We start from the raw sequence: 18,340 nt of genomic DNA on the forward strand, positions 1-18,340 counted from the left end.
CTGAAGCTGGACTCAGGTGGTACCAGCAAGGGGACACTGGACAAGCTGGGGTGAGGGGGGGGGGCGGGGCGGGACCAGGGGCTGATCTGGGGCCAGGCCGGAGCCGGACTCGGGCTGCACTAGCAAGGGAGACATCAGACAGGAGGCAGGGGGACAGGGCCAGTGCTGGGAATGTCGGCAATCCAGCCCTCCGTCGGTGGACCCAGGGCATCCGCGGAGCTAACCACACCCAGGAGGCGCCATCTGGTCTCATCCCCCAGCCCAGGATGACCGTTTTCTCTTTCCAAGAATACGGCACGCTCCCCTCTTCTCTTTTGTTCGATGTAGAAGTTAGTCTTCAGGCTCAGACACAAAAGACCACATGGTGTGTGGTTCCATTTCTAGGACGTTCCCAAACAGGCAAAACTAATCCGTGGTGATAGAAGTCAGGACAGAGCTGCCCCTGCGGCATGTGGGGGGGGTGGGGGGCGCTGCAAAGGGCACCAGGGAATCTCCCGGGTGCTGGAAACCTTCCGGATCCGGACCGGGGGTGGTGGTTGGGCAGATATATACAACTGCCAAATCGAAATCAGAATGTACGCTTGGAATCTGTGCATTTCACCGTCGGCAAGTTATACCTTCGTTTCCAAAGAAAATGCAAAAAAAAAAAAAAAAAGTTAGTGCTTGGACTTGTCACACCATTTCCTGGGACTGTGCAATCTGATTTTCTTGCTATTAAAAATTCACGGTCCATGGCTGAGGACAGCAGCTGCCTTCTGTTTGCAGAGCCAACGCCAATCACAGCCCGGCCGGCGTCAGCCTCAGCCACAAGGGCCTCCTTTCTTTTCCCTTTGACCTACTTCCCTGATAAGTGACAAGACAGCCAGACTGCGAACAAACGCGCCCCTTATTCCTCGGCCCTGAGCCTCGGCTAATCCACCCAGGGAGACGGATGGACGCGAGGGGCTTTGAGACCTCGCCCCAGTTGTCAGTCTGCCCGTCGGACCCGACAGTGACGCCTCTGTTCCTCCCCGCCCCCCGCCACCTTGGCCCACCACATCCCCTCGTCCTTTTGTTCCGAGTCCCTGCGAACATCTGTTAAAACTACTTCTTGGCGAGGTGCAGCGGGCGGCCCCGTAAATCATGCAGCCCGAGCCGCCCGCCCGCCCGCCCCGACACGCAGTCACGGCCTCCTCTGGAAAGGCCACGGAGGAGAGCACGGAACGATGCTCAGGGCCAGGCTGGCCACCGCGGGGCAGTGAAGCCGCGTGCCCCGGCCCCGGTAAGTCACCTGCCCCAGTCGTCCGGGCCTCGAGCGGGGACGCGCACCGCCCAGAAGCCCCCAGTGATGAGGAATGCGCAGGGACGCCACCGGAGCCAGGAGAGCAGCAAGCTCCCTCGGACGGTGGTGGCAACTCCCAAATAAGGCCCCGCTACTGCTGTTTTTAGCCCATCCCACATAATTGGAAAAACATGGGGAAAACCAAAGCCAGCTGGGCGCCTCCATCGGCCAGGCTGCTGGGGAGGGGTGCGTGGGATCGCAGCCTGGCCCAGGGATCCTGCCCCCCCCCCCAACGCTGGCTGGAGGGACAAGAGTCACTCAGGCCCCGGGGTCTCACCAAGCCGCTGGCAGAGCTGGAGCCCAAGGGGGCGCTGCTTGCTATGACATCCTTCCTGGTCTCGGAACCTATAGGACCCCCACTGGGGCCAAACTTCAGGAGGACCCAGAGGGCCATGGGACACAAGACACTCCTGACCCAGAGGAAGGGAGTCCTGAGCCTCCCGTCCGGTCTGTGTGGACCCACACAGGCACCGTGGGGAACAGCCTCTCATCTGACCACCCCCCCCCCAGTCATGCTGCTCTCCCCATTTCACAGGGAGAGAGCCCGCAGCTGGGAAATGGCCAGCCCCGCCCCATGCCTCCAGGGGACAGCTTGCAGGCCCTGGGCCGTCACCCCCTCCCCCACGCACTGGGGCCAGCCCCCTCTTTGGGGAAGGCACCGACTCCCAGCGCTGGGCTGGCTTTCATTTGCTCAAAATCAGAGAAACATAGGACTCTTGCACAGCACAAACGTTTCTTCAGACTCAAGTCCACGGCATGATAACCAGCTGCCCAGACTGAAAGTCCCAGGAATCTGAGGCCATGGCTTCAGGTCTTGAGATGTTTCCGGCCGTGCAGACTTTCTCCAACTGCTGCTCATCAGCCTGCCTTGGGCGCATGTCAAGTACAAACTCAGCCCTCCGCCTCCCACACCCGTCCCTTGTCCTGGAGACTCCGATTTGCTAGGGCCGGGGAACCTGGATGCGACATGAGAGTCCGAGTAATTCCGACACATCCAGGCCCCCGCCTCAGACCCCGATCCCACCCGGCCCGGTGCTGGCCTCGATCCCTGGAGAGGGCAGCCACATGCCCCGTGCCCTCGGGACACATACCTCACTCACCTGCCCGTCTCTCACCGGCTGTGCGAGGAGGGCTCCCCGCCCACCGACGTCCCCTCCTACCTCCTCTTAGCACCAGCCGGCCTCATCATCTACTTCTGATTCCAAACGTCCAGGAAAGAATTGCCCTTCTGGCACCAGACTGCCCGCATGCCTGCCTGCCTGGCTCCAAGTTCAAGTTCAAGCACAGCTCGTATTTGTTGGGTAGTCAGGCCCTCCTCCCAACAACCCCCCTCCCCCAAAGCAGGTACTATTATCATCTCTTTTTACAGGTGAGGAAACAAAGCACAGAGAGGCTGAGTCATTTTCCCAAGATCACACAGCCGGGACATGAGTGAAGGTATCCTAAAAGGATAACTGGGCATAGAAAGCCATCCCATTGTTGGAAACTGCTCTGAGACTGGGCCTCCCCCTAAGACTGAATTTCCTCACCACCCCGAAAGTCCTGGCAGACTCTCAACTACAGACCAAAGGCACAGCCCTCAGCTGTGGCCTCAGTATTCACCCCCTGGGATGCTGGACCTCGCAGAGTCCGGGGCCAAGAGGAGATCCACAAGTGGCCCCGGGGCCTCCTTTGCCAGCCCCCGAATCACATCCTCCCACTGGTCACCCCGGCCTCGGAAGCCTCCGTGGGTGCTGCCCTGATCCAGCCAGGAAGGTGCCCTGCACCGGGTTTGCGCCCGCCGGGACCTCTGGGCTCCACTGTCAGCGGTGACATCCTGCAGGGTTTAGCGTTTCGCTGTCTCCACGTTACCCTCGTGTTTCCAGCGACCATCTCCAGGCCATTTTCACAACCAGTACCCTGCACATCATCAGCAGTCAAAATCCACATTCCACGTGTAGTTCACGCCCCCCCCAGGAGGCAACACTACATGCGCCAGGGGGCGTGGGCAGCCTGGAAGGCCTCGCGAGAAAAGGAAAACAGCCAGGGTACTCAGGTGACAGGCTCACAGGCTTCTAATCACACGGTTTCCTTTAACGTGATGTTCTGTGGCAGGAAGCAACACCTGGAGGGCAGGTCTGCACCCCAAAACCCAGCTTGCCAGCGGAGGGGGCGCGTTCTAAATCTGAAGCCCTTGTGATCCTCGCCCACGGCCCCGTCTCGGACTCCCTGTGTCTGTCGCCCAAGCACAAGGAACGCCCCTCAACGACAGAATCCGTTCCTCACGCATGCCCGGATCCCTCTGGATTGAGAAACACGGACAGATACCCTCCACCCTTCCACCCCAAGTTTCCAGAAGGCCATCTTGGTGGCAAACCCTTGAAATGTTCTGAGAAGCTCCTGGAGGTCTTCTCGACTGAAACTAAAACGTTTAGGAAACTCTGTTTCCAGGTTCCCACCGCCAACGGCTTCCCACTTCCGCTTCGAGTGGGTCCAGGGCGGGGGGCTGCAGAAGGCCCCGTGCAGCCCCCAGAACCAGCCAGTCTGTGAGCGAGAAGCACGTGGGGTGGGAACCACGCTTATAAAAAGGCGGAACCCGAGGGTCACATCCTCGTGCAAAAGCCAGACTCCCAGCCCATGCTGTCCGCGTCATCTGTGAGCCTCCCTGACCTGTGACGTCCCCTACGGGGCAGCCGGGGTCAAAGGAAAGGTGCAGCCTCAGTGTAAGAGTGGCCCCGGGCTGCCCTGTGCAGGACGCCCCCGGCCACCCACACCGGCTCCTCCGAATGACGACAAAAGCGTTTTTCGTCCGCACGCTTGGCATCCTCCCACTGAGTCATTTGTGAAAGTGTCTTTCACGGCTGGGAGGCAGAAACAGTTCTTACGAGACCAGGGAAGGTGACCCCGAGCAACTGAATCCATCCCGGGGGGGGGGCGGGGGGGCGGGTAACCTGCAAGCTGGCCACTCTTCCTGAAGGAGGCCAAGAGACGTGGCTCAGCCCCCTGCCACACGACTTCCAACCGGGACAGCCCTTGCTGCTAATCCTCCGGATCCACCCCACAGGAGTTCGTGGGAGTTTCCAGGACCCCCCACCCTTGCGCAGCCTCCTCCAGGAAGCCCTCTTACCCCAGGGCATCTCCCCTCTTCTGCCCCCTGCCTCCCGCAGATGTTTGCAAAAAGAACCGAAATGCCCTCAAAGGGCTTGACCCCAGGCAGTGGTCCCAGAGCTCAGAGGCTCCGGCTACTGGAATGCTGAGAACCAGAAAGTCCCCGTTCCTCTGCCTGGAAAAGAAATCAGCCCTCCCCCAGGGGTGGGAGGGCCGTGGGACGATGGAGGCAAACCTAGGCTTCCAGAGGCCCTGCCCTTCTCCCTCTGAGCCAGCGTGACGATGGACGTGGCTGCCATATACTGTGCACTCACGACGTACCAGGGGCCCAGCACAGCACCTGTGATACCTATTGATACAACACTGTGTCCTCCCCAGCTTCCCCGGCTAAGGGGTGGTCTGTGACCGCCCCCGCATCTCACAGATGAAGAAGAGCAGCAGAGTGACAAGTCCCCAGGCGCTGTCCACCCCCGATGACCAATACCCTTTGTGCCCCCGGGTAGTTTGGGCAAGTCCTTCGTGGAACTGTAGGCTTCCCCAGCTGTGCACCTGCACCGGGCCAGGACTCTGGCATTGTGACCCCAGACTCCAGTCCTGGAACTCTGACGCGTGGACCTCCTGCCTCACGGGGCCCCTGCGTCAGCTCCCCACCAGGGTGCACACTGTTGCATGATGTACCTTTTGGGGGTTGTGTCCACCCTCCCCCCTCCCCCCACCGCTTTCCCGCTCCTTCCCCAAAGGTCCACATGCAACCTGGCTCTGCCTGGCTGGGCAGAGATGCGGGCAGAGATGGCAGCCACGCCTGTCCTTCTCCCAGAACAGATGGTCACCTCCCCATTCGGCACAGCGCTTGGACGGGGATCACCGATCAACAGCAACAGCACCAGATTCACATCGCCCTAACCAGTGGGCCAGGCCCCAGGCTGGCTCTCTCACGGCGGCACGACTTGAAAACAGCAAAGACACAAAAAAACAGAAATGCCCAACAGGGGGGAAGATGGTTCACCGGACAAGTATTTTTCAGGCACAACTCATGTTATAGAAACACATGCCTCTCCTCTAACTGCCGATGCCCCTGCAACAGCGTCAGGGGGAATGCGGACACTCGTGGCAGAACGGGAGAGAAAGATACACTGAGACACGAGGCGTCTCCAGGTTCCCTTCAGCTTCTCTACACACAAAGCAGGACGGGCTACGTAACGCGCAGGGCCGCTGCAGGCCGAACACAGGGAGCCCCTGCCCCAGAATTATCCAGCATTTCAAGTCAGCGACAATGGAGCATTAAACCAAGCACGGGGCTCTTTGGAAGCCGGGGCTCTGTGTGACCGCCCAGATCAAATGCCTGTGAGGTCAGCCCCGACGCCACCTAGCTCTTGCCTCAGGGCTGCCGCACATGCTGTTCCTCGCGCCTCTTCCTTGTTCATTCTCAAGTCTCAGCCTGTCTCCTGGGAAGGACCTTCCCTGACCTTCCATCCGGGCCTCCAGCCCACCCCCCCCCCACCCCCGCCCTCAGTACGTTATTCTGCGTCTCAGTCCTTCCTTTGTGTCCTGTGTTACTCTGATCCAAATCTGAATTCGCATTCTTCATTCACGTGCCTGCTTGGTTCCTGTCGACCCCTCCACAACTCAGAGGGACATTCCCTGTGGGAAGAACAGGGGGCTGGAGCGGGGGGGGGGGGGGGGGAAGTTCACATTTACCGCTCTGTTCTCTGCACGCAGCACACGCAGGCACGCGGCCGTTCCTTGTGGACATGCGGAACTTGGTAGACTCCCTGTTTGCCAGGATGAACTTTTTGTTTTAAACCTGTGCCTAAAGGAGTGGTAAGACTCCCTCGGCTCTGGTCGCAGGTCCCCAGGGAAGCCCACAGTCTCCCTTTCCTTCCCCCCAAGTGCCACTGGCCCAGGGGCGGCCTGCTTCCTGACGTCTCTCACCGGCCTCTCGCTGGCCACTCCACTGCCACCCGGCTGTGCTGGGCCCTAGACACCCCCAGGGACAGGCTGCACCCTGGACGCACCTTATTCCCAGAAAAGCACACTGTGAACGTGACAGCCAGAAATAAGGAGCCTCGGGCGGTGCTCCAGAGGAGGGAGGGGTGACACATCATTAGAAGACGGTCATTGTAGGAGACCTTGAAGCAGCAAGTGCGGCAAATGAAGGGCGGGGGGAGCACCCAGAAACACTTGTGTGGGGGGAGGGAAGTCAACTGAACTTCACGCACCCCTAATTTTTTCCACTGAGCAAGCACCTGCAACCCGAATTTCCGTGGGGAGGGTGGTCTTTGGGGCACGAAGATCCCATGGAAATGGGACGTAAGGATGAAAATGCATCAGAAATTCCCTATCAGTGTGGAAAATGCTTGTGGAAAAAGCAGCAAAGCAGGAGACGAAGCCAGCGGGGAGGCCCGCAGCCCCACACCGGCAGCGCGTGCTTGGGAGAGCCGGGAAGGCAGGAAAGGAGACGTCTGTTGGGCGCAGATCGCGGGGCGTCTCCTGATTCACAGTGTTCCCCTACACGACTGTCCTTTTTACAACACACACAGTGTTTGCTCGGCAAGTCGTGACAGCGAGCATCTCGGCTACGATCACTGCTTTCTGGCAGCCGACTGCGAGGTCACCGGACAGACCAGACCTGAGTCCCGAGCCCGGTAACGTGCCCGCCGGGCAGCCGAGCCCAGATCTAACCCTGCATCCCAGCCGCTGGGCCGCCCAGGTGCCCCCGGCTGCGGAGCTCCGAACACGTGAAACCTTCGCCGAGGGAAGGAGACCGCCAGCCCCACCCCCACGCCCCGCCAGGCCGGCTCCCCCCACCCCAGCCAGCGCCCCCCCCCCCCCCCGTCTCACCTGCCTTGCACGTCCTGCCGTTGTCCTGAAGCTGGACGCCAGTGGGGCAGGCGCACGTGTAGAAAGGCTCCCTCGGGGACAGCAGGCACAGGTGAGAGCAGCCGCCATTGTCCTCCGCACACCGCGTGTGGACTGGGGAAGACAGGGCGGGGTGAGAGAAGGTTCCAGAACACAGCCCTCGACCCCACCCACCCACCCACGCCACTCCCTGGGGGCATCCTCCCTGCCTTGCTCCTCTTCCCAGCCTTCTACAATACAGAACCCTCATGTTCCTCGGGGCCCCTCGGATGGCACCTCCTCTGGGAAGGCCACCCTCAGCCGGGATCTCAGGACCTGCCCGTGCAGTAGGGACTGGGGGGCTCCTGGAGCAGAGGCCTGTCTTTGTGATGTACTTGGAACCCACGGGATCTGCACAAATGTTTGGTGGCCACACCTGGACACTCTCGGCGCTGATAACAACCCTTCTCATTGTCCCAAGCCCATCCGTGACCAAGACGCAACTGAACAAATCCTTCCGGCATTTCACTCTGCCCAGGGCAGGCAGGGACGCGGTACTGTGACATGTGGAGTATTAGCCCCCCACCCCCGCAAACGACTGGAGCAGATTCGCAGGGGGGTCCCCCTCTTCTCCCTAACGCTGCCTCACGCACAGGGGGCTGCCCCCGCTGTGGATGCGGTAAGGACCGTGATGTTCTCACCAGGAGACTATCCTGGAGAGCCCCACCTTCCCTGGGGTGCTGACAGCTGCCACCCTTGCACCCCCACAGTTAAGTTCAAAGCTGGAACCTTCCACAGCACCCCGGTCCCCGAGGGAGGACGTGAGCCCAGGGCCGTGACCTTGCTAGCTGCCCGTCCCAGGAGCCCTGAGCCCGTGGGCGTCAAGCTTTCCGCCATCGAGGACCCCCGCCACCACCCTATGGAGACCCCAAGCCGGGAGCCTCAACTCACAGCAGATTGATCACCAGTAACTACTTAACTTCTGTCGGGCCCCGACAACGGAGCAACCTTGCTCAGGAGGCCCTCTGTCACCTCTGAAGAGGACGGGGGGAGGGGGCACGGGGCCCCCCTGAAGCAGCCCCCATACCCGCTCTGCAGAGGGCCCTCCGGGTTGCACCCCAGCTGGCCCTTGCACCTTGCATACACGTCCCTCCCCTCCACCACACCTCTCCTTGTCCTCCACTGCTCTGATGCAGGTGCCCCCAGACTCGGGGCTCCTGCGGAGGGAAGACGCCGGCCGCCCCCCACCCGGCCCCCGACTTACAGTAAGGCTGCCGCTCTGGGCTAAGCACTTGAATATCCATGGGCGAATAGAGAGCTCGAAGGATCTCCTTCCTCTTCTCTCCCGTCTTCTTGTTACAGGCGTGGATGGAGCGCGTCTGCCAGTCCGTCCAGTACAGAGTGTCCCCGGAGAGTGTCAGGGCAAAGGGGTGCGTCAGGCTGCCCTCCACCACCTTCTGCCTGCGGGTGCAGGAGGCACGGGTGGGAGCTGTGAGCAGACTCCCCGCGGTCCTGCACGCCCCCCGCTTGGAAACCCTCCCACGGCCACCGCGGACCCATTCACGTCACACAGGACGACCGCGGGGCAGTTCCAGCCTCCCGCCACCCTTGACGGTGACGCGGCCCCCCAGCCCTTCCCAACTGTTTCTAGAAAAGTGGCTGGTGGCAAAGTGGCCCGCAGGGAAAGAAGAAGCGGCAAGGAGGAAGCCACCGCTGATGACAGCGAGCCGGGGACAACACGCCTGCCTCGCCCTGATGTTTGAACAACTTAGCACAAACTGCGCCAAACGTGCCTGTAACGCCAATAATTTATGTTATCACAGTAAATAGAACTTGATACCAAAACAACGGGGCGCCTGGGTGGCTCGGGTGGTTAAGTGTCCAACTTCGGCTCAGGTTATGGTCTCGCGGTTCATGAGTTCGAGCCCCGTGTCGGGCTCGCTGCTGTCAGCGCTGAGCCTGCTTTGGATCCTCTGTCCCCCCCTCTCTCTGCCCCTCCCCTCATTCCCTCCCTCCCCACCGCCTCAAAGATAAACATTAAAAAATTTTTTAAAAAGGAAAAAACAAAACAAAACATCTTTCTTCTATGTATTTATAAAGCCCAGCAAACGAGAACACGTTTTTAACGATATTATGGATTTCTAACTTTACACCTGGTGGCGTGTGTATTTATCTGGTTTCATGACTTTCCCTCGACTATAGGCTCCCTGGTGGCGTGGAGGGCTGCAGGGGGCAGGTCACCACCACATCCGAGCCCCTGGCACCGCACCTCAGAGAAACATTGACAAGGTTTTACTGAGCAACTGAAAGCCACATGCTCATGACCGTCCCTAATCTGACCCAACGATGCCTCCGTTTTGTTTTCTTGATGTCACTCCTTTAATGTTTATTTATTTGAGAGAGAGAGAGAGAGAGAGAGAGAGAGAGAGAGAAGCACACACAGGGGAGGGGCAGAGAAAGAGGGAGACAGAGAATCGCAAGCAGGCTCCATGCTGTCAGCACAGAGCCCGACGCGGGGCTTAAACTCACAGCCCTCACAGACCACGAGATCATGACCTGAGCTGAAGTCGGCCGCCCAACCGACTGAGCCACCCAGGCGCCCCCGATGTCACTTTTTTTTTTTTTAATTTTTTTTTTTCAACGTTTATTTATTTTTTTTGGGGACAGAGAGAGACAGAGCATGAACGGGGGAGGGGCAGAGAGAGAGGGAGACACAGAATCGGAAACAGGCTCCGGGCTCTGAGCCATCAGCCCAGAGCCCGACGCGGGGCTCGAACTCACGGACCGCGAGATCGTGACCTGGCTGAAGTCGGACGCTTAACCGACTGCGCCACCCAGGCGCCCCCCGATGTCACTTTTTAAATAGACTTATTGAGGCGACATTCACGTAACACAAAAGTAACCAGTCTGCTGAGTGAACAGTTCAGTGCTATGCAGCACACAGTCACGATGTTACTTACGCAACTACAGCCCCCAGCTACTTCCCTAGATTCCCGCTGCTCCTCTGGAGAACCCCGGGCCCCCTCAGCGGTTCCCCCTCACGTCCCCTCCACGGGGGCCCCCGGCGGCCACCAGTCTGCTTTCTGTCTCCGAGGATTGGCGCAGCCTGGACATTTCACATAAATGAAATCATGCCACGCGTGGCCTTGTGTGACTCGCTTTGTTTCCTTTAGTATCAGGTTTGCACGGTCCCTCCGTGTTGCACACATGCTAGTGCGTCACCGCTCCTCATGTCTGGACGGCATTCCGCGTGCGGATGGGTCACACTCTGTTTGTCTATCCACCTGCGGCCGCACATCTGGGCTGTTCGCACCTTTGGGCTATGGTTCGCACCACTGCCACGGACATTCGCGTGCACGTCTTTGTTCCTGCACCGATTTTCAACGCTCTCGGGGAGATGCCCAGGAGTGGAATCGCGAGGAATCGCGAGATCGTACGGTCACTCGACGTTCGCATTCTGAGGCACCACCTAACTGCCCTTCGTGATGTTGTCATTTTTTAAAGTAACGTTTATTTGTTTTGAGAGAGCGAGTGAGCGCAAGGGTGAGGGAGGGGGAGAGAGCGAGAATCCCAAGCAGGCTCCGTGTGGCGCCCCACGTGGGCCTCGATCTCATCACCGTGAGATGGTGACCTGAGCCGAGTCAGGAGTCAGATGCTTAACCGACTGAGCCACCCGGGCGCCCCGTGTCATTTTTTGATCAGAAAAGCCAGAGGTGTCGTTTCTCAGGCTGTCCCTCCTCCCTGCCTCAGCTGAAGGCACCACAGGAAGCTGGTGCCAGGCCTCAGCTCACCTCACCCACCCTGGCCCCTCCTCTCAGGACGCCCCTCTCCAGGTGGAGCTCCAGCCGTGAGCACCCTACCTCCTGCCGGATCCACGAACTCCCTGAGCACACCAGCCGCTATCGAGCGCTTACGGTGTCCAGGCGCCATGCAATGAGTTGACGTGCACCGTGGTATCGGGCCCCATGGACACCTCTAGAAAGTACAATCACTACCCCCATTCACATGCGAGGCCCTGAGACTCTGAGCAGTGAGGCGACCCAGGCATGGTCGCAGCTGAGAGGGGACCACGCAGGTCCGTCTGGCTCCAGCACTTACCCTCTTTACCAGCAGATTATGCTCCTACTGGGACAGCCCTAGACACATTCATAGAGTGTCAGCCACCTGCAGAGCTGGAAGAATCTGGCAGTGAGGCAGGAGGAGGGCTGAGTAAGTCCTGGAGTCACAGTGCCTGGCTTCTCTCGACTCTGACTAGCTGTGTGGCCTTGGGTGAGTTCACAGACCTCTCTGTGCAACATCATAATAGGGGATTATACCTGCAAACACTTCATAGGGTTGGTGTGAGCAGGTAACGAACTGATAAATATCCTGGCAAACAGCAAGTGCTATGGAAGGGTTAGCCACCATCACCCCGTCACCACGTCACCACCATCATCAGCATCACCACCACCATCATCACCATCATCACCATCACCAACATCATCATCACTATAACCATCATCACCATCACCACCATCATCACCATTATCATCACTACCAACACCATCATAACCATCACTATCACCACCACCATCAGCATCATCACAACCATCACCACCATCATCACCACCTCCATCATCATCACCACCATCACCTCCATCATCATCACCACCATCATCACCGCCATCATCACCATCACCTCCATCATCATCACCATCATCATCTCTATCATCATCACCACCACCACCACCATCATCACCTCCATCATCACCACCATCATCACCATCACCACCTCCATCATCATCACCATCATCACCACCATCACCTCCATCACCACTTCCATCATCATCACCATCATCATCACCATCATCACCATCATCACCTCCATCATCATCACCATCATCACCACCATCACCTCCATCATCACTTCCATCATCATCACCATCATCATCACCACCATCATCACCTTCATCATCACCATCACCACCATCATCACCTCCATCATCACCACCATCACCTCCATCATCACTTCCATCATCACCATCATCACCTCTATCATCATCACCACCACCACCACCATCACCTTCACCACCACCATCACCACCACCATCACCACCATCATCACCATCATCACCTCCATCATCATCACTTCCATCATCATCACCATCATCACCACCATCACCTCCATCATCACTTCCATCATCATCACCATCATCACCTCCATCACCACCACCATCATCACCTCCATCATCACCACCATCACCACCATCACCTCCATCATCATCATCACCTCCATCATCATCACCACCACCACCACCACCATCATCACCTCTATCACCGCCACCACCATCACCACCACCATTATCATGGTTTAAATGCCACCACTATCCTTGCTGTCCCCTGTCATAATCCTTCAACCAGGCACCCCAGCCAGCAGCGTTTCCAGCCTCTAACTCTCCCTTCACAACGACCATCATCACTCAGCTCCCCAAGGACCACAGCTCCCCAGGCTGCCACACTCTCCAAGTCTCAAGCCAGGCCCCAGGCCAGTCTGTGATCCCAGAAACAATGGGAAAGAGCGTTCTAAACCAGCTGGGCACAGTCAGCAGAGGTCAGGGGAGAAATGAGGCCTCCTGCCAACAGCCATCAGAGTGAGCCTCTGACCTCAGTCGCACCTTCGGATGATTGTAGCCCCAGCCAGGAGCTTGACTATAACCTCAGGACACACTCTGAGCCAGAACCACCCAGCTAAGCCACTCCTAATTCCTGATCCCCCTCCCCACCCCCAAAAAATCCATTTGCTGATTCAGGTGGCCCAGTTCGGGGGTATTTTGTTACACAGGAATAGATAACTAACACACGCGCCTGAATAAAATGAGGCAAACCTGCCGATATCCTCAAATCTGCGGGAGCTGTTACCTGCCTGTGTGTGCACAGTCTTCCCTAAGCCACGTGACTGCAGCCCACGGCACCGGCACCCATGTACTCCCCTCCTGGTTCGGGAGTCCCACCGTGCAGGAACAGGGCTCTCCTCCCAGGAGGATCCCCAAGACTCGGCACAGAGCTGGCAAGGCAGTCTGGGCGGTAAATAAAGTGCCCTTCACCGTTCCTACATCTGAAGCGTAATGAGGTACGGGGCCGAAAGCTCTCAAAGCAATTACCTGACATGTAAAACATCCTTGACATTTCACTCACTTAACCCATTTTACAGAGAAACGGTTATGCGTAAGGCCCTCTGGTGAGGCCAGGGAATGCGGTGGACACGAAAACCCCAGGATGCATACTTGGGGCGAGGAGGAAGGGGGCACGGCGAACTCTTTACAACCCTGTCGGACCCTGAGGCGGTCAGGGCCATGATCCCTTCTCTGTGATTCTGAAATCCAAAAAACTCTGACCACGGCAAGAGTTTTGCCACCCATTTTGTGGCAAGACCCGCGTGTGGCTGTGGGCTTGGTTATAGCCTTTCAACCCTACTGAGAAGGAGCATCCTGTGTCGTGTTGTGAACATAGTCACATGGGAGATGGCAGGTGCCCCCCAACCCCGGACCCCCCACGGGCGTGCTGTGTGCTCTGTTACTGCGTGAGGTTCTCAACAGTCCCGAACGCCTCAGGCCCCAGGGTTTCAGAGACGAGACCACGGGTCTGAGTTAAGAAGGGTCACCGGCCAGCGCCCGGCCCGGACCGGCCGAGGCCCTGGCGGTGGCTGGGGGGCCGCGGGGAAGGTGGGGACCCACCACCGGGCGGGCACTCACCGGAAGGAGCCGTCCAGGTTGGCGCGGTGGATGAAGCTGAGCTTGGCGTCGGCCCAGTAGAGCTTCTGCTCCTCGAGGTCGATGGTCAGCCCGTTGGGCCAGTAAATGTCCGAGTCCACGATGATCTTCCGCGTGCTCCCATCCATGCCTGCCCGCTCGATTCGAGGTGTCTCTCCCCAGTCTGTCCAGTACATGTACCTGAGGAGGAGGCAAACACGAGCAGAGAAGGCTAGCACAGACCTGCCTTTTCGGTCTCTGTTTCCTGTCGACGCGACCGCAGACGCATAAACAGAGGCCGAATTTGTCCTAAAATCTCACCCATTCGACATAACCAGTGCTTAGGGCCTGGGATGTTATTGCTTCCAACTTGTTTTCTAGAAAGTTAGTAATAGGTTAATCTTTTTTTTTTATTTTTTTTTTTCAACGTTTTTATTTATTTTTGGGACAGAGAGAGGCAGAGCACGAACGGGGGAGGGGCAGAGAGAGAGGGAGACACAGAATAGGAAACAGGCTCCAGGCTCCGAGCCATCAGCCCAGAGCCTGACGCGGGGCTCGAACTCACGGACCGCGAGATCGTGACCTGGCTGAAGTTGGACGCTCAACCGACTGCGCCACCCGGGCGCCCCATTAATAGGTTAATCTTTAAACAGAGTTGGGTAATCAAAATATACTGGGTTCCCAACTCGTTCTTAGACAGCAATATATTCTGGGTATCCTCTCCTTTAACTAACAAAATTCTTCCTTCTTGTCTTTTTTTTTTTTCATTTTTATTTCTGAGAGAGAGAGAGACAGAACATGAGCAGGGGAGGAGCAGAGAGAGAGAGAGAGAGAGAGACAGAATTTGAAGCAGGCTCCAGGCTCTAAGCTGTCAGCGCAGAGCCCGATGCGGGGCTCGAACTCATGAATTGTGAGATCATGACCTGAGCTGAAGTCGGACGCTTAACTGAGTGAGCCACCCAGGCGCCCCCTCCCCCCCTTACTCTCTTGATGATAGAGTACTATAAATCATTTACAAGACCTCACATCAGATGTTTGAGTTGTTCCTGATTTTTTGCCACTACAAAAATGCTGTAAATGAACTTTTTTTTTAATGTTTTATTTATTTTTGAGAGAGCACAAGCAGAGGAGGGGCAGAGAGAGAAGGGGACAGAGGGTCTAAAGCCAGCTCTGTGCCGACAGCAACGAGCCCGATGCGGGGCTTGAACTCACGAACCGCAAGATCATGACCTGAACGGAAGTCAGACACCCAACCGACTGAGCCACCCAAGGGCCCCTGTAATTGAACTTCTAAAGCCAATTAAAACACGTAAGATGGAATATTATTTAACAGTTTTAAAAAGTTAGCCATGAAGCCATGAAAAGTCATGGAGGAAACGTCAAAGTGTATTAATAAGTGAAAACAGCCAACCTGAAAAGCCTACACACCGTGGGATTCCCACCATAAGATGATCTCAAATCTTGGGGCGCCTGGGGGGGGGGGCTCAGTCAGTCGAGCATCCGACTTCGGCTCAGGTCATGATCTTACGGTTCATGAGTTCGAGCCCTGCATCAGGCTCCGTACTGGCAGCTCGGAGCCTGGAACCTGCTTCGGATTCTGTGTCTCCCTCTCTCTGCCCCTCCCCCACTTATGCACGCGCAGGTGCGCGCGCTCTCTCTCTCTCTCTCTCCCTCTGCTCAAAATTAAATAACCATTAAAAAATGAAAAAAAAAATCTTTGTCAAAACCAGACTGTATACGAGCACATAGACAATCTCTGTACCTTCCCCTTAATTTTTCTGTGAACCTAAAATCGCTTAAAAAAAAACAAAGTCTATTAAAAAAAAAAAAACCCACATGGGGGTGTGCACGGACATTACAACAGCAGTTTTCCCTGGCGGGGGGCGGGTGCGGGGGTGTGACCTGGGCTGCTTCTGCCCGCCCCCCGGTTTACAGTAAGGGGCAGGCGCCTCACATCCAGGAGAAATGACCCCAATTAAAGCTTCTTATGCGGGGACACTGGGGTGACACGTTCACACCCCCCCCCCAGTACCCAGAGAATGCGTCTGGTTGTCCAGGCGGGGCGACCACCCAGCGTGCACAGCTCTTAGCGACAGCGGACGGGAACCACACCAGCCCGGAGGACACGTGACCTCCGCGTTCCGGTCAGACGTGGATGAGCCACGGGACCCGGGGATGGGACACCTGTTTTATGTGGCCTGCCTGGCGCGTCTCTGCAGCCAGGAGGGCAGGGTCCACTTTCACTCTGAGAAGCCCCGCTCCCGGCGGTGGCCCATGACGCTCTCCGGGTGGTGCGGCCTCCCCGCTGCCCTCCCGCTGGGGTGGGTGCGGGCAGGTGCATCCTGACCTCTCAGCAAATCCCTTAACCCTCGGTCTCTGCGACTGCTTTAAAGGCCAGCAGCTTGCCCACGCGGGGCCGATGGGGGTGAGCCTGAAAGCCGGACCCGGGGAAGCAGGGAGCTCCTGGGTCCCCCCGCCCGTGCCGTCTGTGAGAGGGCCTGCGGGGAGCGCAGATCCAGGTGGGGAGAGGCCGCGCCCCGTCCCAGGCCCACAGACTCTCTCTTGCCTTCCAGCTGCTTCTCCTTGACCAGGCAAGTCCCCCACTGCCCTTGGCTCCGCTCCTTCACAGGCCGGATCTGGTCCCCTTTCTGCGCACCCTGAGCGTGCCCGCTGCTGCCTGTGTGCCAGGGGCAGCTCTGCGGCCACAGCAGGTGCGGGTGCCTGGGGGGCCACCCCCATTTGTGAGGCCGAGCGGTCTTGCCAGAGGGGTGTCGTATCCGAGCTGGTGCCACGCCCACCTGCTGGAGGAGCTGGGCCGGGGTCACTGACGATGAGCTTGCAGGGGTCAACCACACCCGGCCGCTGTCACCGAGCTCTGCTGCCCTCCAGCCCCGGTGGGGACGGAGAGGAAAAGACAGCACCCTTCACACGGAACACCTCTCCCCAAAGCCTCCCTTGTGCTCTCTCCTCTGCACCTGGAGACGCGGCTGACGCAGGGCAAGCAGGAATTACCACTCCCACTGGACAGATGGGAAAACCGAGGCTTCAAAAGGAGCCCCACGTCACATGCCAGTGGCTTGGGAGCGCCGCATAGCTCTCTGAGTGAGGCCAGGGCCTGGCCATCATATGACTCACCCCTGTGCCAGCAGGCCCGGGCGGTGGTGAACTTTTTCTGGCAGCCCAAGGCCTGCAGGTGCTGTCGGCCAGCTCGGCAAAGGCTCCCGCCAGCCTGGTGTAGACGCCTTCCCTCCCGGTGTCTTCCCGCCCCCAGCAGCCTGGAGAGGGCCCAGCCTTTGCGCCACCCGCCGAGAAGGTATCGGGAGAATAAATCTCAGGGCAATCCACTCATGCCCTTCCCGAATGCTCCACGGCAGCCAGCGAGAGAGGCTCCTCAGGACCTCCTCGAGGAGCATAATTCAAATTCCTTCCCCCGGGTCTCATCACAGAGGCCCGCTGCTTTCCTTAAATGGGGAATTTGCGAGCCCCTCTGTCAGCAGAGACCAGTTGGCGTGGATGTGCTTTGGCAGGATCCCTGAACACGGCCACAGGCCCGGCCAAATTCCACGGGGGAAAATCAACTTCCGAAGGAAAGCAGAGCGCCTGGTCTCTGCGCAGAGGCTGGCCGCGGTCGTGGGGCGGTCGTGGGTCGCGGTCGTGCGTTACTTTAGGGCAAGACCATTTTGCATGTTAAAGAAGGGGTTGGGTTTTAGCCCGGCTTTAACTTGAGACCTGGGAGCCGCTGCAGCCCCTCGCGGGCCGAGCAGGCCAGGGCTGGTGTGGCCCCCACGCCAGGTGCTCCGAGCCAGAAGGTCCTCCCCAGAGCCTGACCTTGGCCCTGGGGACGCCGGGGTCCTCCGTCTGCCCCGCATGGATGCTCGCACTTTGCCACCGGTGCCGCCGAAGCATTGCTAGGCTCAGCGTCAGGACCACGGGCACTCCTGGCAGCGGAGCTCTTGGTCACGTGCACAGAGACGGGCTGAGAACCCTCCTTCCTGATGAGGAGGTCCGGGTGGGCACCCCCTCATCCGAGGCAGAAGCCCAGTGGGAGACCGTGTCACCGGAGGGCACGAGGAAACAACAGAGGCTCTGATGGAGCGGGGAAGGGGAAAGCGGATCCTGCAACCTTGTGCTCGTGGCCGGGACGCAGCACAAGACCTGTTGTCCCAGCTCTCAGGACGGCAGTCCCATCCCCAGGACTCAGCCCCAACTTGTGACTTATGTCACTGTGGGCATCAAGCTGCCGGCCCGGAGTCCTCTCGTCCTGGGCAGCAGGGCGCCTCAGGGGACAGAACGGGCATCTCAAACCTTAGCCACAGGGGAAGGAAGCGTGGGGGAGAAGGCCAGGGCCCCAGAAGTCCTTCCCAGG

The 18,340-nt window shown here is 58.4% G+C and overlaps 1 protein-coding gene and 1 long non-coding RNA gene across 3 annotated transcripts in view; both read right to left on the reverse strand.

The window, feature by feature from the left end:
• LRP5 (LDL receptor related protein 5) overlaps window positions 1–18,340 on the reverse strand; it is a 106,652-nt gene that overhangs the window by 54,317 nt on the left and 33,995 nt on the right. For both annotated transcript variants that reach the window (XM_086676709.1, XM_086676710.1), the window contains 3 exons: window positions 13,978–14,175; window positions 8,511–8,707; window positions 7,250–7,381 (listed from right to left, as the gene is read on the reverse strand). In XM_086676709.1, the coding sequence (XP_086532835.1) occupies window positions 7,250–7,381; window positions 8,511–8,707; window positions 13,978–14,175 (527 nt within the window). The remainder of the gene's footprint in view (window positions 1–7,249; window positions 7,382–8,510; window positions 8,708–13,977; window positions 14,176–18,340) is intronic.
• Window positions 301–2,426, reverse strand: LOC147576335 (uncharacterized). Its single transcript, XR_015240680.1, has 2 exons — window positions 1,271–2,426; window positions 301–617 (listed from the first exon to the last, which is right to left on the reverse strand). It is a non-coding gene; the product is annotated as an uncharacterized LOC147576335 (long non-coding RNA).

This window comes from Puma concolor, chromosome D1 (genome assembly GCF_028749965.1).
Source record: "Puma concolor isolate L17-30 chromosome D1, mPumCon1.1.hap2, whole genome shotgun sequence".
Classification (NCBI taxonomy): domain Eukaryota; kingdom Metazoa; phylum Chordata; class Mammalia; order Carnivora; family Felidae; genus Puma; species Puma concolor.